Raw genomic sequence first — 27359 nt, 5'->3', positions numbered from 1 at the left:
AACAGACATGGGACACTACTAGATTTTGCCCTTTTAATAAATAACTTTTTCTATGTACCATTTTCTCCCGAAGAACAACTTCACAAAATCTTCCTAAATGTACTTTATTCGTAATTATTTTTATGTTTATGTAAGAACAGAGAGGCATGCAATTCATAATGCTGTACTGAACTGCACTTTATATATTTCTCTAAAGTCAGAATATCTTGGCTGTTGTGGGAGGTCAGGATCTACATAGGCTGTCTACTATTTACAAGAGTCTCAGAAATAGTAACTTCTTTATCCATTAGTATTCTAAGTTTTAATATTCATAAGTACTATCCTCCCTAAATACTGCTGATGCAACAAGTTCTCTGTAGGGCTCTGGGAAGTCTCAGCTGGGGAGCAGGATATTCCTGGAGCCAATAAATACTACTGTTACAAGATGTATGGTTGGTCTCAGAAAAGAATGTAGTGCCTGGATCACCAGCGCTGCTGTGCCAGAACACCATTCATCCATTCCAAAATCCTAATTCATACCCCTGTATGGTTGCCCTAACCCCTCATTCTGTAAATGCTAGGCTATATTTCATTCAACGCACCTTACCCCATTAGCTTCTAACCAGCTTGACTTCAGTTTGGTAAATGGAGGCTGATTGTTAGGCCTTATGACCACTCTTTTATTTTCCAGCATATGTTGTACTCAGAGAAACTTACAAAATTCTTCAATTTTCAGCTCTATTCTATGGTATTGACAGTGTTGAAGGGTCTGTTAATTCCCTTTCAGACTTGGCTCTTGCTAACATGATTGATACAACAAATGCCTCTGCTCGCACTAATTATGTTTTATACAAATGGTCAGTTTTGCTAGTTTTTGCATTTTGTCATTAAGTCAGAGATGCCAGGATGCTGGCAGATTTAATAAAAGTAGGGGCATATCTGCTTGCCTCCTTACTGCCCAAGTGGAATGAGGCAAGATCATGACACTGTTTTCTGTGGCTCTAGTGAATGAGCCTTTTCAGCTTTAATACATTATTGAAATAATAAAGTGAATTCTTACCTACTTGGTATTTGAGGTTAAAAGGAACCCAAAGATAACATTATAGAAATAGGGAAAGTTTAGTTGCCCATGATGGGGAGTTAAAAGAATGTTGTGGTGGCTATCAATTTGAAACAAATAAAGATAGACATCACAGTATCACGTAAGTAGCCTTAATCCTGAATAAGAGATAATGTGCAACATAACCAACCGAAGAAAGGATCTGACTATACCATTTAAAAATTCTGCAAACCAGGATGGAAAAATACTGAATGGTGTAAGAAAACTGGAAAAAGAAAAACTTAGGTGGAGTTTTAGGAAATGTTTTCTGACAACCTGATAGATTGGGTTGTGAAATATTGTTCCTGGGGAAGAAGTAAAAACCTGTTCTTCGAGACTTTTAAGAGCAAGCTAGACAAAACCTGAGAACATACTGATTGGAGGTGATGTGAATGAATGAGCTTCTACAATAATTTCGTAGAAAGAGACAGGTTCCATGTAAAAATCATGCATTTTAAAATTATAAACCAGGGTATGTGGTATACGTGTATGTAAGGTATACAATTATTCTAATTTAATATTTTGTTTTTACTAGAAGGAGGATATTATTTCCATCTTACAGATGCACGAAGGTGCACGTGTGAACCTAAAACCAGATTCTGGTAAATGTTGACATACCCATAGATGGTCAATGGTCAAGGAAGAATTCCCCTCAAAGTGAATTCTCTAGATTAAATGGTTATTGCTTGCATAATTTCTCCATCTAAAATCCTGAGCTGCTTCATTCTGCTTTCACATATTGAATTCAATGCAGTATGTAAAAATATTGCTTTCATTTTTAGTATCAACAAAAGTCATTGCCTCTCAATTTTTTGAAGCGTTTCACCTTAAAGAAACAGAAGACAAGATGACATAAACAAGGAAAGGGGAAATGCATAGACAATGAATGGATTTAACTGTCACTCTTCCTGCATGCAAAAGAGTTTACAATTAAAGTGAAATGGGCTGCAATGTTTTAAATTAAATGCTAGCAATTTGTGAACTTTTTCATTATCCTTTTCAATAAAGCAAAGTAGAATATCGAAATGATAGAAGATCTGAAATAAATTATGGTTCTTTTGAAGAGCTCGTAAAGTTATATTGTTGTATCTTTAGAGGTTGGTATTTTAGTTAAATATAACTCTTAACTCATGGCGGGTTTTTTTAATTGTTGTTTGTCAGGTCGAACTTACAATGATTTAAATCAGTATCCTGTCTTCCCTTGGGTTATCACCAACTATGAATCAGAGGAGTTGGACCTTACACTTCCTAGCAACTTCAGGGATCTGTCAAAGGTATTTGTCATCAGATAGACCTTTTTTTCTCTCTGGTATTTATCACGGTAGCTTTCAGTCTTGTTAATGTTTTCTGCTCTGTTTGATACATTAATGTTAAATGCAGAACCATTAACAGTGTTTCATTTCTATATGTGTATACTGGTAATAGGGATCAGATCGTGGAAAAATAAATTATTGATGTATTCTTATTGCTTCTGCTTGTATCAATTTAATAATTGTTAATGGAAGGTGCTCTTAGTTGGAGCATATGCATTACACTTAATTTCAAATTTTAATGAAGCTAGGGATGCTGAGGCTGCTAAAGATTAAAAATTAGCCAAATAATTTTCTGTTTTTCTGATGAGAATTTTGCTTTTTTAGTAGCAAAGTGTGTCATACCATTATATTTTAAGTACTTTTAAATCGTTGCCCTTATTCCCATAAATAGAAACTTTATTTTTTCACTTCTGTGTATCCCCTTCAGGTATGCTCAAGTAATGCAGTTGTCCTTTGTCAGACAGACATTGTCAGTTTTTAACAACTTTTCCAAACAACTCCCTTCTGGCAGAGTAGCCTTGTTTTTCTACGGTTCTTTCCCAAACAAACGTGCAGATGCAAAATTATACAGCCTGTTTAAAGCTTTATAGAATGTGACTATTCTCTTTAAATCTTTTCCAAGAAAGGAATATTTCATTTTACAAAGTAGAAGCATCTCTCATTTTCTCTATGAAGACTAGGTGCCCTGATCACCAAACAGGATCTTTTTCTAAAAGCTATCTATTATGGGAAATGATTGGCACATGGAGCAATGTAGTTAATGAGGGGAAAAGGTAAAGAACGTATTTTAATTATAGCTTGTTTTTTACAAAAGTCTTCCTTACAAATTGGTAATTTGATAGAAAAAAAATCCCCAAAGAAGTAAAGCAGTTTTTAAAAGTTCTTGCTTTCAGTTCACAATTGGTTAAGCTAAACACAGATCTGTGAAAATGTCTAGAATTTTTTTTTTTTATTACAGATTTAGTATTTTAACCTTAAAAAACATACCATATAGCCATCAAATATATATACAGGTATATATGTGGATATGTATGTGTGTATATATCCATGTATGTATATATATATTTGAAGACTATACTGTACCTTTTGTGTGTGTATATGTATGTACAAATCAAAATAAAGGAATAATGTTTTTAAGTCCAAAGCAGAGATATACAGAGGTACTTTATTGTAACATTTTCTAATAGTGTTATTTAATTTAAATAGGTCATGAACTCTATGCTTTCTTAGAATGTCTGACTGATACAAATCCATATTCATGGGTAAACCTACACATATTTTATATTTTAACAAATCTTTTGAAGGTAAATAATATTTTGAAATAATTTCTTGTTGTGGAATTTAATAAATGCTTTCTTAATAATCTCCAGGCCAAAAAATATCTGAAGGTAGTTTACAACTAAAAATAGCTATCACCAACCTAGACTACACATAAGTGAATTACACTTAAGTGAAAATGGAAAACTTACAAGTAACATCAGCTCTGTGTAGCTTGAATTAGTACATAAATTAAATGTATTAATCATTAATAATTTCCTTGATTATGACATGATTTTTGCAACCTCATTTACCATTAACTTTTGTTAAATGACACTTCTGCATATATCATGTCATTGCTAAAATAATTCAAGACCAAAAAAAAAGATTCTCCAGCTGCTGTACTTCTGAGGCATCTCCTTTTAATCGTATTTTAATTTGTAAACTAGTCAATTCAGTCAGCACTAAGTGCTAGCCTTTCTTCCTCCACCCTGAAATAGAACTAAGTGCAGTGTAGAGCAATTTCTCCTCATTTTAGGTTAGGTACCACTCTTGCCTCCATTAAGAAACTGGATAGCAAACCTGCTCTTTTTCTATGCATTTTTTTATTAACAGTGACTGGTTATATGGATTTCTCTGTTCATGAAAGTAGTCTTTGAGGATTACTAAGTATACTTTAAGTTCTGAGGGAATCTTTCCATTGCTATTGCTGAGAGAGGACATTACTTAGGGACATTACCAAGTGGACATTACTTAGGTTGTATCTGTATCTATACTTAACCTTCTCAATCATATGTTTGAAAACTATGAACTTAATACAGGAAATAATTATTACAATATTAGATGTCAGCCATACTGTATTATGAGTAGAAGGAGTTTCCTTAATATTATTTAAGTCTGTAACATGATATTCTTGGGAGCTTTTAATCTTTAACAGGTGTTTGGCAGAGAATTGCCCCTATTGGTAGTGAATACATATATGTATATTTAACGTGCATTTTCCTTATGCTCTGCTAAATGTTGATCAGACAGTGCATCTTGATCTCTGAAAATGTAACTGCTGTTCTGGATCAATGCCAGCCCTTCCCATATACACAATGAAAGTCTTTATGCCATACCTGTCTCAGATAGAGCAGTTCAAGTTTTGGTTACTGTTCAGGCATTTCTAGCAGTATCAGCTCTGTGTAGTTTAAATGTTAAACTTTGTGTCATATGATGAATTCATGGCAAATATCTGAAAAACCTTGCTAATATTCAACTATGAAAATGTCTGAATGTCATGTATGTTGTGGTATTTTCATTGTAGCACTGTTATCTTGGCAGTAATGCTTCAGAATAAGTGCTAATTACATATTGTAGCCTGTCTATGCTTTTGCACTGCTAAAGGTTTTAAAAATATTTAAAGATATTTCATTTAACTTTTTACATGGCTTTAACAGTCTTTTACTTTTAACAGTCTTTTACTTTATTTCTTTTTGTTATCCATGTCCAGAAGCGCATCACAATTTAGCGCTCACAATGAGTAAAAGAAAGGAAAACTTAGATTTTGGTCTGGCAGAAAGGATGTCAGGTCAACATTTTTACTTTTTTTTGGTACCTGAGAAAATTAAAAATGAAGATTTTTTTTTTTCCATAGAAATTACAAGTTAAGGTTAGGTATTATGAAGTGTCAAATATAAATAACAATTTTGTTAATATATTAGCTAGAAGTCCACAGTTAGTACGGATTTAAAGATCTGCAGTGTATAGGTTAAACCAACACTTTATTTAAGCAGCTTCTTAGGGCATTGTTTTGAACATCAGTCACACAATGATAAACCAAAGCAACTGAAATGGATTGTGGTTAATATTACTGTCAGCCTGACGAATGCTCCTGACAAATGCCAGGAGTGCACTGCCAGTCTGTTACCCTGCTTTGACTCGAGTGTTTATTTCTTAAGAGGTGGCTATGGTTTGGAATGAGTATTACATATTATATTTATAGCTGCATATATTTTATTTATACAACAGACACAGTTTCCCACCAGAATGTGTCCCACTTTCTGCATTACTCATGTTATTCAAAAGCACATTTTTTTTCCTTTTCTTTATTCAGTGGAAGCAATAAATTGTGTTGTGTTTCTGGACTTGGATAAGGAAAAAAAATTAGAAGTAAAAATACATGGAAAATACTGAGATATCAAAGCATGATTTTATACTCTCCAAAGTTTGTTACAAGATCTTGCTGTATGCAAGTAGCTGTTGATAATTTTTCTTTCATAATGCACAAAATTTCTGTAAGGTCATAAACTGACGCTACTAAAAGAAGAAAATTATGCCATTCTTAAATCTTCTTTTGTCCTCACTATAGCTACATGTGTACATAATAGCATTTTTATTCTAATTTTTATCATTTTCATGCAATAGTTGCTAAATCATCATCAGCTTTATAGTGGCTGTTATATATATGATGACTTCTTTTCCAGTCACGTGTACAAAAGCAAGAAATAGCTCTCACCTTCAGTGAAGTGAGGTGTTAATTGGTATGTGGGAGCCACTGATATCAAATACACTTTGATAGAAGAGAAGTAATAGATTTTTTTACTATGACAAGTTAGACTAGTTTTGTTGTTATAATGTAAAGTTCACTATTGACTGTTCTTCAGCATGCCAGCCTGAATTCTGTTGCTGGGTGCCCATTTCAGTGTCAGAAATTCACTGCACATATAACTTGTGCTGCGTATTTTCCCCTGTGAGGAAACAGAGTGGGATGGGCATGAAATTTGCTTAGTTACCTCATTACCCCTTGGCAAAGAGATAGGAAGTAACAAATGTTTTGATGCGCACCTGTTATACTTTAGCAAATTTTTTAAAGAAATCTTTCTGTCTAGGAGTCATTAAAACTTGTACAGGCATTCTGTGAATCCTTTTCATGTAGGAAATGAAAATTATGTTTTATTCAGCTCATGCTCCAACACAAAATCAATGCAGGTTACTACCAGTTAAAACTGATAAACTCACCAGAAGGACTCAGTGTCCTTCTAAGTATAAAGCACGTTCCAAAACTGGACACTAAAAGAAGGTGAGAACAGTGTGAGAGCTAACAGTAGTGAGTGCAGTGGTGATGACTTTTTTTGATAGGCAATTACATCTGGAATTTAGGCACTGAAACCTATGATGCTTGACTCTGCTGGGCTCAGCATCTGCCCTGGTTCCTTTGTCACTGGTACTTCAGGCAGTAAATTTGTCATCTGTACCTGTGACAAAAGGTACCACTTAATTAAAAAGCATTCCAAAGCCAGACAGGATAACCTCAGAAGGAAGGTACAAATATTTTTCCTTTCAGAGCAGTTAATATGAATCCCTGCTTAAAACAGGACAGTACAGGAAGTAAAATATTTCAGACTTTGTGTCAGAATCCCTGGCAGTTAAGAAAAGGTCCAGTATATTTTCTAGAGTTTTGGATCACCCCAAGAAGCAGTGGTAAAGATATCAAGACCAAACCACATCTACAGTCATCTTGAAGCAGTGATATCTGAAAAGAAGACACATTTTTCATTATTCATTTGTTAGTCTGTTATGGATTTTGATATTTTTAGTATAAAGTATATTTATCAGTTTCTATTCATTATCAGATAACAAGTTATCATGCTTTCTTTGTGAAATACAACTTCTTTGAGGAGAGGGACACTCCATCCTGTCTAAAATTGTATGCTGAATAGGGAACAGTTGAGAGAAATTATTACAGAAACTGGTTTGTCACCTTGCTGTAGATGTAGATGTGATCTCCATACCTGTTTGTGCAAAGGGGTCGACAAATCTAGACATTTGACATGATCACGTTAAAAGAAACTTTTAGGAGAAGGGAAGCATTCAAACAAGAAGCAATACTCTGAGCAGTACCTTGATTTTTAGGGATGCATGTGTGTCGTGGTTTAACCCCAGGTGGCAACTAAGCACCACACAGCCACTCTCTCACTCTCCCTGGTGGGATAGGGGAGAGAAAATCAGAAGGGTAAAAGTGAGAAAACTCGTGGGTTGAGATAAAGACAGTTTAATAGGTAAAGCAAAAGCCGTGCATGCAAGCAAAGCAAAACAAGGAATTAATTCGCTACTTCCCATCGGCAGGCAGGTGTTCAGCCATCTCCAGGCAAGCAGGGCTCCATCACACGTTAATGGTTACTTGGGAAGAGAAAACACCATCACTCTGAACGTCCCTCCCTTCCTTCTTCTTCCCCCAGCTTTATATGCTGAGCATGACATCGTATGGTGTGGAAAATCCCTTTGGTCCGTTGGGGTCAGCTGTCCCAGCTGTGTCCCTTCCCAACTTCTTATGCACCCCCAGCCTACCCACTGGTGGGGGGGTGTGAGGCAGAAGAAACCTTGACTGTGTGTAAGCACTGCTCAGCAGTAACTAAAACATCCCTGTGTTATCAACACTTTTCAGCACAAATCCAAAACATAGTCCCATAGTGGCTACCATGAAGAAAATTAACTCTATCCCAGCCAAACCCAGAACATTCTCCACCCGTTATTCCATACCATTTATATCATGCTCAGGTCCCACACTATCCAATACACCAGTGTGTTGGTACCATTTAGGAAACAAAACAAAGCAAACTCTAGCTGAGAGAACAAAGACCATTTCTTCCCAATCTGTTGTCTTTGAATATAAAGAGAGAGCTAAAAGGCGGGCCGGTGGGGGGTGGAATTGTAATTGTCATTGGGGTCATTGCTTGTGATATGAGAACTCAAGACTCAGGTCCCTCTTTGAAGAAAGCTGTGCAAGAGTATGAAGTTCTCTTGTTCACATCCCAGGACAGTGCTATAATTTTAGTACTATTATGGACTTCGTTTGGACTAGAAAATCTATTGTGGAATTAGAAATTATATCAACTAAAGTGCTGAGTAGTCTATTGCATTCCCATGAAAAGTTTTGGTTTAATAACGTTAAGTTTTTCCCATTTCTAAATGGGGGGAAAAGTGATTTTGTGAGACTCTCGAAAGTCAGTTAGCCTCAGATAGATTCTGTCAGGGACTTTTGTGAATGATAAAATTGGTCAGTTATCCTTTCCAACAGCTGAGTCAGTCTACTGTACTATTTCCTTTAGCACATTTGCCAAAATTAGGAGACAAAGCTGCAAATAGTCCCATGGCTCTGCGACTGATCTGCTACAGTCCTGTGTTCGCTAGGTGCCGAGCTTGTTTTTGCAGCACCATGGTCAGGTACCCGCCCAGAGCAAGTCCTCCTGTCTGCCAGCCGAGGCCCGGCTGGGTCAGCACCATGGACAAGGGCCTCCCTCGCCAAACTCCAGCAGTTCTGGTGAAAAGCAGGAACATGGCCACGAGGAAGACTTGTTTATTTAAATGAGGTAGTTATGGTATTGTCAAGCCCGATATGGACATGATCCTTAGTGACGTTGTCTGTTGCATCTGAAAAAATTCTAGCTTTTTTGGATTTTAGTATCAATCTCTGCTTGATACCCACTTGTTTCACTTTCAAAGCCAGAGATTTTTGTGCTGACATGTTGGTTTGAGCTTCATGCAGCGTCTATCTCAGGTCCTTTTTCAGAATAAACATGTGTTTTCCGTGCATGTTTAGCTGCCTATTCCTCCACAACTCTTACAGAGGCCTGCTGAGACTGAAACTTCGCCTAAATACATCTCTGAGGTCGTTTATCAAAACATACTTTCTGAAACCCTACTCTTAGTCTAGATAGAATTTTTAAAATACTCTGGGAATTTCCATTGCTCTATTACAGTGTCATATCCATCCTTTTATATCTTTGTATTTTTTCCCTTGTCATTAGTTGGTTATCTGCTTTGTCAAACCACCTCATTTAAAGAACATATAAGTGGCTGATAGAGTGCATCTCGCTACCATTCGTACTTTCTCTTCCCTGTTCTCTTCCCATCAGAGGCTTGTTTTTTGAAGTCACAAGAAGCATACTCGTTGCACTTCAGATGCATATAGCAGTTTCTTCGATCACTTAATTCTTTTCCAGCAATCTTTCTTTTTTATTTATTTAGGTATTAGAGCAAAAGCCAAGTTCACAGGATCAATAAGAATCATTTTGGTAATGAGCCTAATAATCTTAATCCTCCTCTGCCTCAAGGAGGAGTATTGTTTGGAATGCAGAAATACTCAAAGACAATAAAAACAATAACTCAGAATTAACAATGAATGTTCAAAATGCTATTCTTAGTTTATATCTGATGTTATTGTCCATCCTGCTCTTGTTTCAATTTTAGGTGCCCTGAACATATGTTGTCTTCTAATTGGAAATGAACTGAGGGAGGTTCATGACCTTTTAAATGATCACAAGAAACCATGGGGCACATGTCTGGTCATAAAATGCACTAGCAATCAAAATAAAGTAATTTCACACACATGTCTTGTGCCATAGACATTTTAAATGTGTGTTTTCTGTCTTCCTAATGTAAAGTGAATGTTAGTCTCTTGGTACAGTCTCTCTTCCTTTTTATATTCACACATTTGAACTCCAGCAGATCCTGACCTGCTACAGCACACATCTGTGTAATTCAGATTTCCAAACAAGCGTGATGGTGGCTAAGTTGAAAATTGCACTCATACTGGAAATGAGGATGGGATTTATCTCACCTAACTGCAGCTGTCTAAAACTGAGTTGATCAAACTCCTAGGAGCAGGAAGCCTGTGGGGGTCAAAGACAATCCAGCTATAAAGATAGTGCTCAGAGAAAATGAGAGCATGGTCAAATAATAACAATGATAATCTTTGTTTATGGAGGAGTTTAAAGTGGTTCTCAGGCTGTGGATGTACTTCAGTGGGCAGATGATCTGATGATCTGTCTCAAACTCAAATATCAGCAGATGAAAGCATGGATCAAATGAAGGAAATCAATAGAAAAAGATCACTAGGAGAAGATGGTATGATCCTAAAAGCTTGAGTTGAATAGTCTAATAAGATTAAGAAAAAATAGTTTACATATAATATCCAGCCAATCACTTGAAACTGCCTCAGTATCAGGAACACAAGGTTAGATTCCAAAGTGGGGTGCTCACTGGCATTCCAAAGGTCTTTTCTGTACTTTATACTGTTCAGCATATATGGTAATCTGAAAAAGAAGATGAAAAGGAAGCTGATAAAACTTTCTCACTATACTAATCTGTTGATGGTATTGAAGATGATGACCGACTAATCAGGTGACCTTACGAAACAGGTAATAAAATGATGGATGAATTCACCTTAGATAGGAGTGAAGCAGTGCATGTGTGAAAAATATACATTGATGGGCCCTTAGCTGACTATTTATATTCAGGATCAATATAATCTGATTGTAATAGTTATATGAAACAGTACAGATTACAGTAAAAAACTCTTTACACTTTCCTAAGCACATCTTTCTAGCCTGCTGCTGCTCTTTTTGTAGGGCTTGGTGCTTTCACATGATACACAATAATGTATATTTTGTGTGCCCTGACAGTGTTTAATCTGCAGAAAATGGAAGTTTGTGTCAGCTTTTAGCTTGAGGTCCTGTGCTGTTAGTACAAGTACATCATGTTTTTAGTTCTGATTGTCATATGTATATCTGGTGTTGGGTGTAATGGCTGCTGTTTTCTGTGACAGTGGCTTGTATGATGTGTGGGCAGAGGAGCATGGTCTGTAAAGGGAAGGCAGAGAGAGAATGTTTTTATCTCCTGCTATGATTCAAGTGCATATGGCTTCTCACTAAATCCTGTTTCTCGAAATCCGTAAAAAGATTTTTTTTTTTTTTTTTTTTAAAGTAAGTGAATGATGATGCAGGGATTTCTTTCACTTGATAGATTATGTCATGGATAGTATATACAAATGGTTGCTTTTGGCTGGCAGTGTTTTTTTCTAAGTAAGGCAACTATAATGCCATACCCTCCTCACCACCTGCAAGCAGCTTGGTTTCTCCTCATGATTCCCGGGGACATGCAACTTCCTTTCTCCCTGACCTTTTGGAAGCATACAACACGTAATAGCTCTCTTCAGTTTGCCTTCCCAGTAGTATTAAGGTGTAGTAATACCTCAAATACACAGTGTATGACACATTCAGTTGTGCTGAACAATTGATTAAACCTTATGTAAAAGTGTATGTGTGCTTAATTAGTTTGCAAGTTTGCAGTTCAGCAGTGCATTGTTTTGGAATCTGCTACAGATGGTTGTAATAGCATTTGATACTATTGTTAGTAATATGAAGGCATGGAGATTTTTCCTTTAAATTCAAATTCTTCCAAGATCTTAGGCAACCTGAGGTGTATCCTGTCACTAATATATTGCTAATATTCCTAAACATAGTTTTTCTTCATTTTTTATGCTTAAGGTTAGTTTATTATCCCGTCTGTGAACTTTGGGAATCTTCTGTGTTTTGCACTATTAAATATTATTTATATTGACATGTTCAGACATTCTAGTTATTAGACCACCTTTAGATCAGTTTTTCCTGACTGTTCTTGTTGTCTCAAAGGAATGTGTGAGCTCTTAAAAAATCTTAATAATAAACCATATGTACAAATACTTTTCATTTAATTTGCATGCACACAACTATGGTTTGCTTTTATTCCAGCCCTTTATTGAATTCTCAGTTTCCCTAGAATAGAAAATTGAGCTTTAAAAAATTTTTCATAACATAATGTGATCTGGTAAATTTTGTGATGTGATTTCTGATAAATAGGGTCTTTTCAAAGAAAGCTTGTAAGGACTGACAACTATTTAAAAAAGTATGTTTACATAAAAAAGCTCAGGTTTTTTAGTATGTATAGATTATATTAAATTTATTTTAGAAAACATTGAGATAAGAGGATTACAGAATTTCATCCCATATGCAGTGCATGAGGAAATGCCCAGGGATCCTACATTTCACAAAAGTGCTGATGACAGTCAGCTGGTTATACTTGTCACTTAGTTAAAGGAGCTGCTGGGAAATAGTTGTCTGCATCCTAAGTTGTGCATGCAAGTATTAAATGAGGTGGTTGGTAGCCATTTATCTGTGTTTCTTCACTAGTGTAAATAAAGAGATATATCTAAGCAAAGAAATCATTTGCATGTAAAAGTAACTGCAAGTTTGTTGTACTGGCGTGCTCTTGACTGGCTTGTATTGTATCATGTGCACCAGCCCATATATGTGGGAAGATGCTGAGTATTTAACATGAAGTTGTAAGAGGGGAGCCAGTCCAGAAGCTCACCTTGCTCAATATCTTGCCTCTATGAACAGCCAGTCGCAGGAGCCTAGTGAAAAAAGAAAGGAAAGAGGGCTTGTGAGGTATCATCCTTCTCTTCAGATAACCTCCCAGGTTTGGCAACCAGAAGTTTAATTACTTTGTGAACTGGAGAAATAATGTCGACAGTCATGTTTAGTGGCCAATGATGGACTGGTGGTCTAGTTGTCATTTTTGGTTTTGGTTTTTTTTTTTTTCTTTTCTCAAAAAAACCCCTGTTTATATTTGTTCTGCATTGCTCCCTGAAGCAATGAATCTAGCAACTTAATTATGTGAGAAGGTATAATTTTCTTTGCTTTGTGACTATGGTAATTATGGCATTTTCTTTTGTTTGTTCTCTGTGGACCCTATGAAGTGTTGCTTGCTTGCAACTCTTACCTGTACTTGAAAATTATTTTAGTTTTAGGTTGACATAAAGAGAACAGGAAGTATTTTTCAGAACTTGCTTTACATTATTGTCCCTTTTGTTTCCCTTCTCCCTACAAATTTTCAAGTATTGTAATTATTTGAAATACCTATATTCAGGATAATGGATTAGAATTACAACTATGAGCATAATGACCTGCCAATTCTAAAGGGAAAGAAGCTTAACTAGATGCAACGTTAACAAATATCCAGAGGGTGTCTACTCAACAAATTCACCAGAGATGTGTGTTGACTTTAGAGATTGGAAAAGAAGGCAGCACAGCTGTATGAATTTTTCTGATTTCATATCTTGATGTCAAAATCAGTAGAGTACACTCACTAATACTCATAGTTATTGCACAGTTTTAACATTGTGTATACAAAAAGTGTTTGACCATAGGATTCCTTATTTCACTAAGAAACGGCATGAAATTCAAGTAGCTGCTTGTGTTGAAGTTCTCAAAAACTGAGTGTTACAAGTGACTAAAATATGATTTATAATTAATAGTAAAAAATAGTAAATCAGTTTCGAATTGGAGCAGAAATTATTGTGTATCACCTAAACGCTCACTGGGGAAGAATACAAAAGTTCTGTTAAGTTCTGTCCCTTTGGCTTCAGCCAAATTTTGACATCCAAGTTCATAGTACCCCCCCTTCTAGCCTAGTCTTTGATGTAGGATTTGGGCATCTGCTGTGAAACCAGTGCTTTTGGGAATGAATTGGTAAGGATTGTTTTTCTTCTTGGTAGACTGTTTCCATTTTTTAAATCTTTCCTGGAGCAGCTCAAGGACCAGTTTAGTTGATCAATGAGGGCAGTGCAAACAGTTCAGCAGATAATTGTGTTTGTTGTTTTCTTTGGGATACAGTTCTCTAATGAATTTGAGTTAGATATGGATTAAAGGTAAGATGCCCTCTAAAGAAGATGGGGGAGTTGCAGGAACTAATTTTTAAGAAAGCAGTACTGAGTTGTTTGAGAGGAAGAGCCGTGAGTTCTAGCAGTGAGTGAGAATAGGTTCAGAGGGGGTATGGCATTTTGTGGCTGTTCTCAAACACAAAAAAGACAGATGAAAGAGTAGAGATCTACATTATGTGAGTTTATTCCTGGATATTTCCCAGTTGACCTAAGTTAATAAAGTTTGGGTATAATTAAAGCCTTGCATCTTGTCTTTATATCTCTGTCTGGGAAAAAGAAGTTTTACTCAGATGATCAGGAAGTCCCACTGACAATATTACAAGTATTGGCTAGTTCTGGGAGTTAATTACGTGTTGGTAATTCATAAAATAACTAAACAAGCAGTCCTTTAAAAATGCCGTTGTGGTTATATTGCAGCAGAGTATACAGCACTCGGTATATTCACGACAGTGAGAAGACTAACACTGGAACACTGAACACATTTCTGGTATCTGTATGTTAGAATACATTGATAAGTGCACAGGCTGCAGTGAAATCTTAAGGCTGGAAGAAATGCCTTAAAATGGAAGACCTGAATAGCTCAATTTCTTTTGTTTATTACAATGTCTAATTATAGTCTATAAGTATCTTCATATACAGAAAACACTGGGTAAGTAGAGATTCTGTGGTATGTCAGAGAGAAGCATAATAAGATTTCTTTGGTAACACACAAGTAAATTCACAGCCAAATTGAAGTACCTATTTTTTTAAACGAGGATCACAATTATCAGTAGAAAAAGCTTCCAAGAAAAATAGCATATTGTCCAAGTCGGATGCCTTTCTGGAAAGCAGGTTGGCCAAATGCAGCTCGTGCTATAATCAAGTATAAACAGTTGGGCTCAAAATCATGTAATGGAAAAGCATTTAATGGCTTGTCATACAAACACAAGGCTAGATGAGATGACCTAATGGTCCCCCTGGTCCTTTAAGCCCAATGAATATATGAAAAATATCAGTAATGAAAACCAGATAGTCATCTTGAAAATAAAATGTATGAAAAACAAACATCATACTTGGCAAGGATGCTACAAAACATAATTCAGTGATATAGACAATTGTATTCACAGGAATCCAAATACCTGGTTGGACGTGGGTAAGAAAACAGTATAAGAAATCACAAGGAAAAGCAGGTTTTCTCTTTTCCCCCTATTTTTTTTCTTTTTGCCTTTTTTCTTTTTTTTTTCTTTTCTTTCTTTCCTTTTTCTATTTTTTCATGGTGAAGAAGTTTTGAAATACAAATTTCAACGAATAATATTTTCATTAATTTTTAAATCTTTCTGTTTGCACTGGTCAGCATGAACTTCGTTTCTGGGACTGCCTACTTTTCAGAACTCACAGGCACTTGCATAGATCTCCGGCTTTCCAGTAGTAATTGTTAAGGTTGCTGTCTTCACCAAAAGAGGTAACATTTAACAGTGAAGACTACTTACTTTCTGCAGTAATTAAATGCAATTTACTGCCATCGTACTCTAGTCTTTCATGGATTTTGAATACTAATGAGTTAAAAACTCTTCCTGGTATTACAATGGATAGGAGACAGTAAAAGTGGCAATGTTTGTTTCAGTAACAGAAGCCTGTGTAAAAGCCAATAACAAAAGGCAGCAAGGGTAAGAACAGGGTATGTCTGTTTATTGGGAAGTAACACTATTTAAAAAATGAAAACACATTAGATAGGAATAAAAAGCACCTCTTTTTCTCCTTAAATGTATAACTATAAATAAACATATCATAATTCTTTTTTTTGTAAGACTTTGGTTTGCTTATGTTAGGTCATTAGCAATTTTCCAAAATGTGTGTCTTCTTGAACATGAGTGACAGACTCCAGCAGAGATTCTGCCCTATGTAGAGGAGCAGTGAGCATTCTGCTTTCTTCTGTTGGCTGCAACATGGCCTCTTCTGAAAATGGAGGCAAGAATGGCACTGTTCCAATGTCTGGCACAGAGTAAGATTAAGAACGGACAAATATAACTGTATACCATATTGTCTGGACATATTTAACAGTAGTAGGTGGTAAGAGTCAGTGTGTTTTCTCAGTTATTTTTCAACAAACCATTTTTCTTTGTTGTGTCTCAAAGAAAGCAAGCAAGCTTAGTCCAAAGACTGATATTTACTATATTCAGTTCTTGGTCAAAATGTGAGGTTTATTTATTTTGAGGTATCCCTAGATTTGAGAGCACTTGGGAAATTAGTATCAAATGAGGGTTGTTTTTTTTAAGAATAGCTTGTAACTTTCATCTTTATAACTACCACTTTGGGTCAAAAACCAGGTGATCATGCCTTTGGAAAAGAGAAAACAAAAACTTCCTTACCCCGATTCTTCCTCCAGTTTGGACCCTTTTTTGAATAAACTCTTGAGCTGAAAACCATATGCATCATTCATTTTTCAATATAGTTTGAAAATTTAGCAGCCATAAGTGATTCCTTTTTTCATTTGGACTCCTGTAATCTCATCCATTGTTTTTGCTTGTTGGAATTTTTCTACCTCTACTTTTCTTCTTTTTCCCCCATCTAAATAAGTATTTTTAATTGATGAACTAATGTCTTATTTTCCTCCCTGAAAAGAGGTACTGCAATTAACATATATTCTGGAATTTCTGGATATGAAAGCTTTTCAGCTTGTTTTTCCTTAGTGCTCTGTAGCCATAAGGAAACCATGTTGAGTAGTGTAAAATTGTGATATCACAGCAATATCTAGCATAGCTTACTTTGGAGTGACTCTTTTTCCCTTGACATTTACCCACAGGGGAGGGAATCCAGTACGTAATCATGATTCCCTATTCATTTTGAAATCTGAAATAATTACAAAATTTCAGTTCATTTGTTTACTAAATTGAAAGTCAGAAGGTATTTGAATATTCCTTGTATGTGCTTTATTCTGTAGCTCAAGCTTAGTTCACTGTTCACAGCGCAGTGTAACACACTAGAATCACCTCATCCTTAGAAGCAGTTGTCAGAAAAATATGGGCCTGCCTGGTAGAATGTATTAGCCCAATACATTGTCTCCATTTTATTATGAAGCTGCTGGGGAAGCTGTGATATACAGCACTGTCATTACAGATCTATTGTTAGAAAGGTTCTACAGTCTTCTGTGCGCTGCCATTAATTTATAGCAGTAAACAATATGTAGCCCTCCAACTGCAGCAAAGCAGAATCTTTTAATGAGGTGGATGTTATTACCACAATAAATCAGTGCATTCGTGTAATGTATAATTCAATGTGTGTATTCCCACTGTAACTTCTCTGAGTAAGCTGATAGTGTATCATTGTCAGTGCACAGCTCCACGGTTCTTTTTTTTTTCCCTAAGCTTTCTTTCATTTGGGGACTTTTTTTATTTGCTTGCAAATAAATGTGACATGTCTTGATAGTTGTCCTGTTGCAGGCTTCAGAAACCAACTGTAACAATAACAGCCAAAATCAATACTGTGGATTCTGGCTATATGGATCTCTGCATGATACTTTTTTTTTTCTTTTTTTTTTTTTTTTTTTTTTTGAAAAGAGAATGAAATCAATTCTAATTGGGTTTAGCTTTATATTCAAGGAATGTAATTCTATAACTATTGATTTGGGCTCTACTCATTTGGAGAGTAATAAAAATAGGGGCAGATAAAGAGAATACATAAAATGTTACAGAACCATACAGCACAACACTGTTTCTATTTTTAATTTATATAATTTGTCCACCAATGACCTTCGTTCTTCTTTTTTCCCTCAAGCATAGCTGAGTCTTTAGGGAAAATCAGTACAGATGGAGATTCCAAAATGGTTCTTGCAACAAAGAGACTTCTTGGAGTCAGTTTCATTCTTCCTGGAATAAATTTGCTAAATCAGATAAAAATCCTTTTATACAGGAACCACTTTTTTTAAAGGGTTGTATTTCAAATTAGTGAACTGCAAAAATAGTAATTAACCTAAGATGCTTTCTTTATACTATTGCAGTGTGAAAGCTGCTCTAAGTAAAAAATGTAAGATTAGATCTTAAGTCATTCATAGATACACTCTATCCTAGAAGAGAGAATACTTTGAAGCTTGCATGCCAAATTTCACGTGAGCTACAAAGAAATAGTTACTTTAATAATAATAATAACCTGAATAGCAGACGTGGGTTTTCACTTGAACTATGCTTGAATTAATGACTAGGTTACTGATACCTTTGTTCAAGGACTTCTAAAGTTTTTCTTTACCATGTAGTGTATTGTTAAGTATATTTGTTCTTGCAGAACAGAAAGAAGAAAATACTTTTGCATGTTTATTCTTCAGTTATACTTGAATGCATCCATTGTCTGTACAGATGGGCATAATTTACATTAATAATGTACAAATAGTGTGCTCAATATGTATACAAAATTGTACTGAATATATGTTTTGCATGTATATACAAAGATATTTTAGACCTCTTATAGCACATTGCATGTGGAATGGCTAAATTCACTTTTGGGTTTCTCAGTGATTTATGTGACGTACTCATTTTTCCAAATCCTTTATGTAAAAGTCTGCTGAAGAAATACACAGCTATAGATAACAAAATACTGTATTTCTTACATTTAAATAAATTCCTGGGTGTTTATGTCCTAGGTAAGTGCTGAAGAAAGAATAACAGTGTTGGTGAAAGTGTGATAGACTTTTTAGTCATACATATGTTATTTTTTTCTTTTATATCAATGTTTTTATATAGATATTCTGCTATTTGATTTGTCTATTTCAAAGTTCCAAGTTTTATCCATTAAGTAAAACTTGTCTGGGGATGGCAAATAGAAAGCATAGAAACAAGAATAGTAATATCAAAGTTTCAAGTGCACCCAAAACGGTAATATCAAAATTCCAAGTCACTATTTTTTCCCCCAAAAATATCCAAAGATGTTTCTCGTTGTTGCTTACCATTTGCTTAATAGTGTATTCAGTATGCACACATAACCACAGGCACACAAGTTAACAACTCTTTGTCCACGACATTCCACTGTGAAGCGGTTTTTAGTCATTGACTTGAATCCGCAGTAAATAGAAATGAAGCCTGTGTGAATGCAGAGGAGACTTTTTTCCAGCCAGCTGTGTCTGCGTGCATGGAATCCTGGTTTGAAATAACACAGATCTGTTCAGGTGCTTACAGAATCCAACATCTGCCTTTGCAAAACACCAAACCCAGTCTTTTCCATGCATGCCGATAACTTTGGTTACTAAAAAAGAGCAAGGGGAGTATGATGTGATAATAGGTCATGTGATCTTTATTTACTTAATGTATTTATTTTTACAAACCTTGTAGCCTATTGGAGCTTTGAACCCAAAGAGAGCAGCATTCTTTGCCGAGAGATATGAATCATGGGAAGATGATCAGGTTCCAAAATTTCACTATGGCACACATTATTCAACTGCAAGTTTTGCACTCACGTGGTTGTTAAGAATTGTAAGTATATCTTTTAAAAATGCTTTTCCTTTAAATGGTAATAAAAGCAACAGATAGCTAGGAATGAATAAACTAAAACTCAGTGGCGTAGGAGAGTACTGAAATTTTCTAGTAATTGTAATGAGTAGCATAGGATAAATGTATTCCAAAGTTTGAGCAGACGGTTTTAATTTTTATGGTACAGCCTTTTCAAATCAGTAAAGCTTTTTCTCCTTTAAAATTGCTTTCTAGTATACATTCTTATACTGCTTTAAGCATGGTTAACTTTCCTTCCTTGCATATTTTCTGACTGGATCATGCACTGAACATTTGTGGTTCTTACTGAATGTATTTAATTTTCACCTCCTAACGAGTGTAAATGAGTTGGTTTCTGATGATCATGAAATTCTGTGATGTGAATAATTAATTTTTAAAAATCTGCTGCAATTTCTATGGAAGTAACTTTTGAGATGCTACATATTGATAATATATTGGTTAAACAATGCATTTTTCTATAAAATTGAAAGGCGATTTGTCTCCTAGAAAGTAATTTCTTTGGGAAAGCATTAGCAGCACATCATTAATTAAAGCTTGTTAGAATGTACAAGCATACATAAATCCTTGAGGTAATTTATAGCGCTTAGCTAATTTCAAGCAATTATCCACTAATATGTGCTTAAGTGTTCTTTAACTAAGAGGAGGCTTTTAAATCTTTCAAACATTTTTCTTTTCTAAATCATAAATTACATATTAAACAATAACAATCATAAAGCTATCAGTATTGAATGCTACCCTTTATATTGATAGATTACCTTGAACAAAATAAAATGCATGTGTTATTTTGGTTACATGCTAGTTTAAAAAATATCTAAGGTAAAGTATTAAGCTTTTGCATGTTTTTGAGAGCAATTTGTGTCACAACTGACTGTAGCTTCTCCTCCAGCCTGTAAATATTTTCTTTCATTTTTATTTGCTTTTCTTGATCTGCATATATATGCATGGAGTAGGAATAAAAAGCATTTCTTGAACAAATAAGCATCTGTTTGTATTTCTCATTCTTGGATAATACAATTAACCCTTTGCAATTAATCAGGTGTCTGCCAGAAGAGCATCATTAATAACCAAACCCCAAAAGACTAATAAATCCCTTTTTTTCCCTGAAATTCCTAAAGAAATACATTGCTGTTTTTCATTAATATTTTTCTATATATTTAGGAACCCTTTACAACACTTTTCCTAAATCTACAAGGTGGGAAGTTTGATCATGCAGATAGAACTTTTTCATCTATTTCAAGAGCCTGGCGCAATAGTCAGCGTGACACTTCTGATATCAAGGTAAAAAGTTTCCTGAAAGTTGTTAACATATTTTATACTGTATCTGCCTTTATTGTAGCTGTGATCATAGGACCACAGGTTATGAAAAAGGCAAGGAAGAAGATTGGGAGCTGTCCTACCTTTTGGGAAGAGATGCAAGGGAGATGACACATGGTTTTACTTCTGTTAGAATATTTCAGTGAATCCTTTTGTAAAACTTTAGCAAACATTTTTAGCTCTGACACCTGAAATAAGGCATAATCAGCCTTTGTGCTACAGATACGTGTTTCACTGTCTTTTTATTCCTCTGCACGAGTTTTAAGCCTTGAAAAGTCAGTAGAAACTGGTATAGGTTTTTAACCACTAAGTTTCATAAATACTCTGGTCATGCTTTGGCCCCGCTCAGGTAAGGATGTTGCAGTTAATATTCATATTACTTTATATAATTTTGGCTCTAGGAATCCAACCTAATTTTTGGGCAATTTCTGCAGTGGCCTATTTCCTTGCTTGACTATGACAAACAGCAGGAGGAGGCTGTGCTAATTTAGGTACAGAAGGGGCAAAAAACGAGTCTTATGATGGGGAATAAGTAGATGGGGGATAAAGAGCTGAGAGGGACATCTGGAAGCAGTCGCCAGATTGGTTTTTTTAGTTTCTTTAGTAACCGTATACTGGTTAGAGAAACAAAGGGCTACAGAAAGCCCGTGTCTGAGGATACTAAGATGAAACATAGAATTTAGCATGATACTGAACCTATCCTAACAGGGGCACTGGGCCTGGGAACTGGCAAGTGAACAAGAAGTAGGTGGGAATAGAAGATAAATTAATCTGGTAATTAGTCATTGTATAGAAAGAGACCTGGAATTAAGTGGGTCAAGAAGCTAAGGCAGGATCACATAGAAATTCCAAGGGCAGAGCTTCAGGTAGGTAGCCATTGCAGGAAGGAATTGGATAAACAGAGTCTGGATCTGAGGCATATTTTGAACTGGGGAGGAGACAAGGATGCTGGCGGTGGTGGGAAAGCTTTGTTGACCTCAAATCCAGGAAGAAAGAATAATATGAGAATTGCTTTTTTAATGGAAGGAAGGATGGAAAAGTATAGTGTAAACAAAGTAGAGGCTAACTCAAGTGTCATGCAACTAACAAGAGACATAAGTAACATGAAATCATTCTGTAACTATATTCATAGTGAGAAGACAATTAAGGAAAGCGTTGATCTGCAGATTAATGGAAAGAGAAAACTGTCAACTAATAGTGCTGAGAAAGTAATGTCTGTCTTGCACCCGTGAGTCCCCACCAAAAGAATCAATGGCAATCAGTGACTAGTGGAATTAATACCACTTATAAAAAGATACTGTGTGTGTATCAAATCGGGAAAGAACAATTTAGAAAATACAAACACATTAGATTTTTTCAAATTGACTGGTCATTATGAACTTCATTCTCTTGTACCTACAAGACTGGCAGGCAAAATTTCAGAGTGCTTTTTTTTTTTTTTTTTGAGAAATGGAGGAGGAGAAAGGTAGCAGTGGTGGGCAAATGAAGTATTTAGTTTTTAAAAAGGAAGAAAAAGAGAGCCAAGAAATTATGAGGTGAGTTGAACTACAATTCACAGAAAAATACTTACACAAATAATCAGACTGTGTTTAAGTACCAGGAAGATAACAAGGAGACAAGCAAATGAAACACATATTTATCAAGAAGAGATTATGTCAAAGCAATCACAGTTTCTGATGAGAAAAGGTAACAGACCTTATAAACAGAGAAGAAGCAGATGATGATCTTAGTTTTTGACATTGTCTCATGAGTGAGCTGGGAAAACTTGGTCTAAAAGAATCTGCTGTATTTGGAGAATAGTTACCAGTGGTTCATTATTAAAATTGAAAGATGTATTGAGTGGAATTCTTCTTGATAATAACAGGTCAGGCCTCAATTTCCATTGATACTGGATTGGAAGGTACTAGAAGTGTAGTGGAATTGGAAGCCCTTCTTGCAGAAGAGAAAAATGATTTGAGAAGAGCGTTAGATAAAGTTTACTAGGGAAAAGTGAGAATTGTAGTTTTCATGCAGATTCTCATACAGTTAGGTACAAATATAACACAAAGAACAATCTGCTGTGCAAAAAAAAAATATGTAGGGTTGTGGTGCATCACCGGCGCTGTGAATTAACAATATTGTGGTATAACAAAAGGTAAGTAGTGTTTTGTAGAAGATACATCAACAGGACATAGTATAACTTTCAAAATGTATGAAATACATTTGGTAAGGTCTTAGCTAGAGTGTTATGTCCGTAGTTGTGGTGTAGTTGGAGAAAATCCACACTGGAACAATGATAACAGTGCAAGGTATTGAAAATAAAATGCAACGAAAGAATGAGTAGCTATGCTTGTTTTTCTTCTAAAGAAGAGAAGATTGAGGAGGAACTTAAGAGTCTTCTATTACACAGGGACTGCTGCAAGAAAGAAATGAAAAATCTCTGCTGCCCATGCTGGATAGAATAAGAATTAATGGACTTAAATATCAGGGAGATTTCAATTAGATGTGCAAGTAACCTTTCTAACAGAACAAATAAAACTGATTAATGTATCCCTGGCAATTAGTGTAGTGAGGGTTTTTCAGAAATGCTTAGATATCTTTTGGAAATGACGTATGTGCAAGCTGGTACTGCCTTTAGAGGCATCCCTACTGTTACAGATGGCCTCTTGAAGTTGCTTGCAGCTTTCTCAGTCTGTGAATTGCCATGAATTACATTATACTGCTGTGAAGCATCTGAGTGGGTATTAAGATTGACTAGAGGAGTCTGTTCATGAGACTGGAGGAGCCGCCAGGAAGGGGGATGAGATAGGATTTCTGTAGTACATGTTGAAAGAATTAGGAAAGACAAAGTTTGCAAATGCACTGTCCTGGTTTCGGCTGGGATAGAGTTAATTTTCTTCCTAGTAGCAGGCATAGTGCTGTGTTTTGGATTTAGTAGGAGAAGAATGTTGATAACACGCTGATGTTTTTAGTTGTTGCTAAGTACTGCTTATGCTAGTCAAGGACTTTTCAGCTTCCCATGCCCTGCCAGGTGGCAGATGCACAGAGCCATCTTTGTTAGAAATACCTGTATCCCTAATATTTCACTACGGCTGTGAAAACCAAGTTTCCTGATACTTGGTGCTGTGCTCTACCTTGCAAGTGTTTGTGAAATCCATGGCTAAAGTATCCCATATGCCTCTAGAAATTTTCTACATGCAGAATTGCAAAGTGTTAGCATACTAGTGCTTGAATGTGTTTAGTTGACGCATACATCAAAGAGCACAAGTAGATTATTATGTGCTCCTGTAGTTAATGGCAACATCATACTGTATACATACTTGTAAACAGAACTATTTACAAACTAAGTAAGAAAATTAAATTAAATGAAATCACAATTAAATTAATGACAGAAGCCTTACTTAAATGGTATGTTTTGTGTTACTGCTTTCATATGTCAAGAATATGTGCAGTTGAAGCAGTAACTTCCATGGAGACAATCCATGGCCGGCTAGAATGTTTTGTTTACCCATCTTTCATGATGTAGGTACACGTGCACATGTATGTGTGTATCTGGGAAGGAAGGAGGAGGAAGACAGGGAAGAAGTTAAATGAACACAGATCCCTCTGGTTTTGATCCCCACTAAGGGAGATAAAGAGTTTCCAATGTTTATTCTTCCTTTAGAGTTCCTTTCCCACCTACTTTACAGCCAACACATATTACGAAACACAACACCCATAAGTTTTAGACTTACTCTCTGTAATCTTGGAGTATCATTCCCTGTAATCATTTTATGATAGTACTTTCTCATGGTCTGTCCTGAAAGGACCGAGTGCACATCATTTGCTGTCACCTTAGTGTACAATATTGTAGTCAAGCAAATGCCATTTGCTGATTCAAGTTGAGTTCTGAAATGATTTCCTTATAAGTTTGGATTGGAAAGCTGCTTTCTACATCACTAGATTCAAAGGGATGTTGTCTGTAAAATTAAAGGAAAGGAAAGAAAGCCTGTGGCCAACTGCTGTCATCAATGGAGTTCTTAACATTTCTGAATTGTACAATAAAGAAACTGTGTATAGAAAAGCTGTCTAGTTTGTATCCACCTCCTTTTCAATACATTAAAAACCCAGAAGTTACACTTCAACCATCTTGTATGGTAATGTACTAGAAATACTTGATGTTAGCAAAACCAAACTTTTTTAAAAATAGATAGAATCATAGAATGGTTTGGGTTGGAAGCGACCTTAAAGATCATCTAGTTCCAACCCTGCTGCCATGGTCGGGGACTCATTCCACTAGACCAGGTTGCTCAAAGCCCCATCCAACCTGGCCTTGAACACTTCCAGGGATGGGGCATCCACAGCTTCTCTGGGCAACCTGTTCCAGTGCCTCACCACCCTCATAGTGAAGAATTTCTTCCTTACATCTAACCTAAATCTACCCTCTTTCAGTTTAAAGCCATTACCCCTTGTCCTGTCACTACATGCCCTTGTAAAAAGTCCCTCTCCAGCTTTCTTGTAGGCCCCCTTCAGGTACTGGAAGGCTGCTATAAGGTCTCCCTGGAGCCTTCCCTTCTGCAGGCTGAACAACCCCAACTCTCTCAGCCTGTCCTCATAGGAGAGGTGCTCCAGCCCTCGGATAGTCTTTGTGGCCCTCCTCTGGACTCGCTCCAACAGACAGGTCGACATCCTTCTTAATGTTGGGGGCCCCAGAGCTGGACACAGTGCTCCAGGTGGGGTCTCATGAGAGTGGAATAGAGGGTCAGAATCTCCTCCCTCGACCTGCTGGCCACGCTTCTTTTGATGCAGCCCAGGATTTGGTTGGCTTTCTGGGCTGCAAGTGGACATTGCCGGGTCACGTTGAGGTTCTCATCAGCCAACACCCCCAAGTCCTTCTCCTCAGGGCTGCTCTCAATCCATTCTCTGCCCAGCCTGTATTTGTGCTTGGGATAGCCTTATGTTCTTTCAAATGTTTCCAGAACTTGGAAGATGCTGCTTACTGGCAAGAGCTAGTGTGATTTCCTTGAACTTTGCAATTTGCAAAAACTAATACAGTCATTATTCAAAGGTTATTCAAAAGCCTTTGACATCTAATTTATTCATTCTTTTCTAATATCAACATGTTTTTGGACTGTTTTAATTTGGTCCAAGACTTCGTCCAAAACAATATGCAATTTTCCTCTTAGCTCCATCTGTCTAAGAATGTATTGTGTGAGCACAGCTCATGCCTGTCTGTGAAGACTATGCAGTTGCATGCAAAATTAAGATTCTGTCTCACATAATTTTTAAGAAAATTAGGCACTTTAGAGGGGCTTTACTTTTTTCACAAAATGTTTAATAAGAAATGCATTTTCTTGGGTTCTCATTTAAGAGACATTGTCATGTGTTACGATGTTGTTCTTACATTTTTAAACCAGTATCTTCTGTATGCCTGTTATAATCCAATGCTAACTGAATGCAGCTGGCATATTGGAAAAGATGTTTTGACAACAATTTTCATTGTTACATTTACATGGAAATTATACAGAGCTGAAATGAAAAATAATAATATCAAGCAAATAGTAAGAGCATTTAAGTAAAAAAGGGCCTTCTAGAAAGTCTTCATACAGAGATCTCTACATCATATTCTAACCTTTCACCTCCACAGGAAACAGTTTCCTATCTGTAACAAAATTGTGAGATACCTCCTGAATGTTGTATTTGCAGCAGGCCAGTCAGTTTGAGTGATGAAACATTTAAATGCATTAAAATAATTAGGAATTTCCCTTTTTTATTTCATAGGTAGGCTACTGTTCTGTCTAGTACTTTTTAGCAGGTTCCCTAACTAAATTCTTCAATCTTTCTGCTTCCTTTTCCAGTGTTTCATGTGGGGTTGATATATTGCTTTTTGGACTGAATATGAAATATTTTTTAAAGTTGAAAAGATCTACTTGTGTTAAGGTATTATTATTTTCATTGTGATGCAATTAAGAAGAATGTCTTACTATATGATTTAATTATTAAACTACATATTTACAGATGATGTTTGTTCTGCTGTGGATGAGTATTCTGACAAAAGTAATGGCTCATTTCAAACTTAATTTGAAATATTAATCTATTTTTTATTTCAACTTTGAATTCTTCTTGTGTACTTGTTCTGAAGCAGCTGGCTCCTTCAAAGATGAATTTAATTCTAGGTGTGATGGGGAGGTTGTCACTGAAGTGCAAAAAACACTTGGCCATTTTAAAGGCAACGTAGAGCTTGTTTGTGTTCAACAGTACATTCACTCTGGGAGTAGTCCTATGAACAAGAAAATTATTTCAGCTATAAAAGATGTCTTCATAAGTGAGATGTGGGGAACAAAAACAATTTCAGGGGAGTCACTAGTTAGTAAGGACTTGAGATAGATTGAATGACTTGAGGGAGAAATCTCTTGAAAATGTAGATATAGATGGACACGGAA

The 27359-nt window shown here is 35.9% G+C and overlaps 1 protein-coding gene across 2 annotated transcripts in view; it reads left to right on the top strand.

Moving 5' to 3' along the window:
- Positions 1 to 27359, top strand: part of LRBA (LPS responsive beige-like anchor protein) — a 419408-nt gene that overhangs the window by 283398 nt on the left and 108651 nt on the right. For both annotated transcript variants that reach the window (XM_075709754.1, XM_075709753.1), the window contains 3 exons: positions 2240 to 2352; positions 19468 to 19608; positions 20803 to 20922. In XM_075709754.1, coding sequence (XP_075565869.1) covers positions 2240 to 2352; positions 19468 to 19608; positions 20803 to 20922 — 374 coding nt within the window. The remainder of the gene's footprint in view (positions 1 to 2239; positions 2353 to 19467; positions 19609 to 20802; positions 20923 to 27359) is intronic.

Source organism: Pelecanus crispus, chromosome 4 (genome assembly GCF_030463565.1).
Source record: "Pelecanus crispus isolate bPelCri1 chromosome 4, bPelCri1.pri, whole genome shotgun sequence".
Lineage (NCBI taxonomy): Eukaryota > Metazoa > Chordata > Aves > Pelecaniformes > Pelecanidae > Pelecanus > Pelecanus crispus.
The sequence above is the reverse complement of the archived record's forward strand: the minus strand, read 5'-3'. Positions and strand labels throughout refer to the sequence as shown.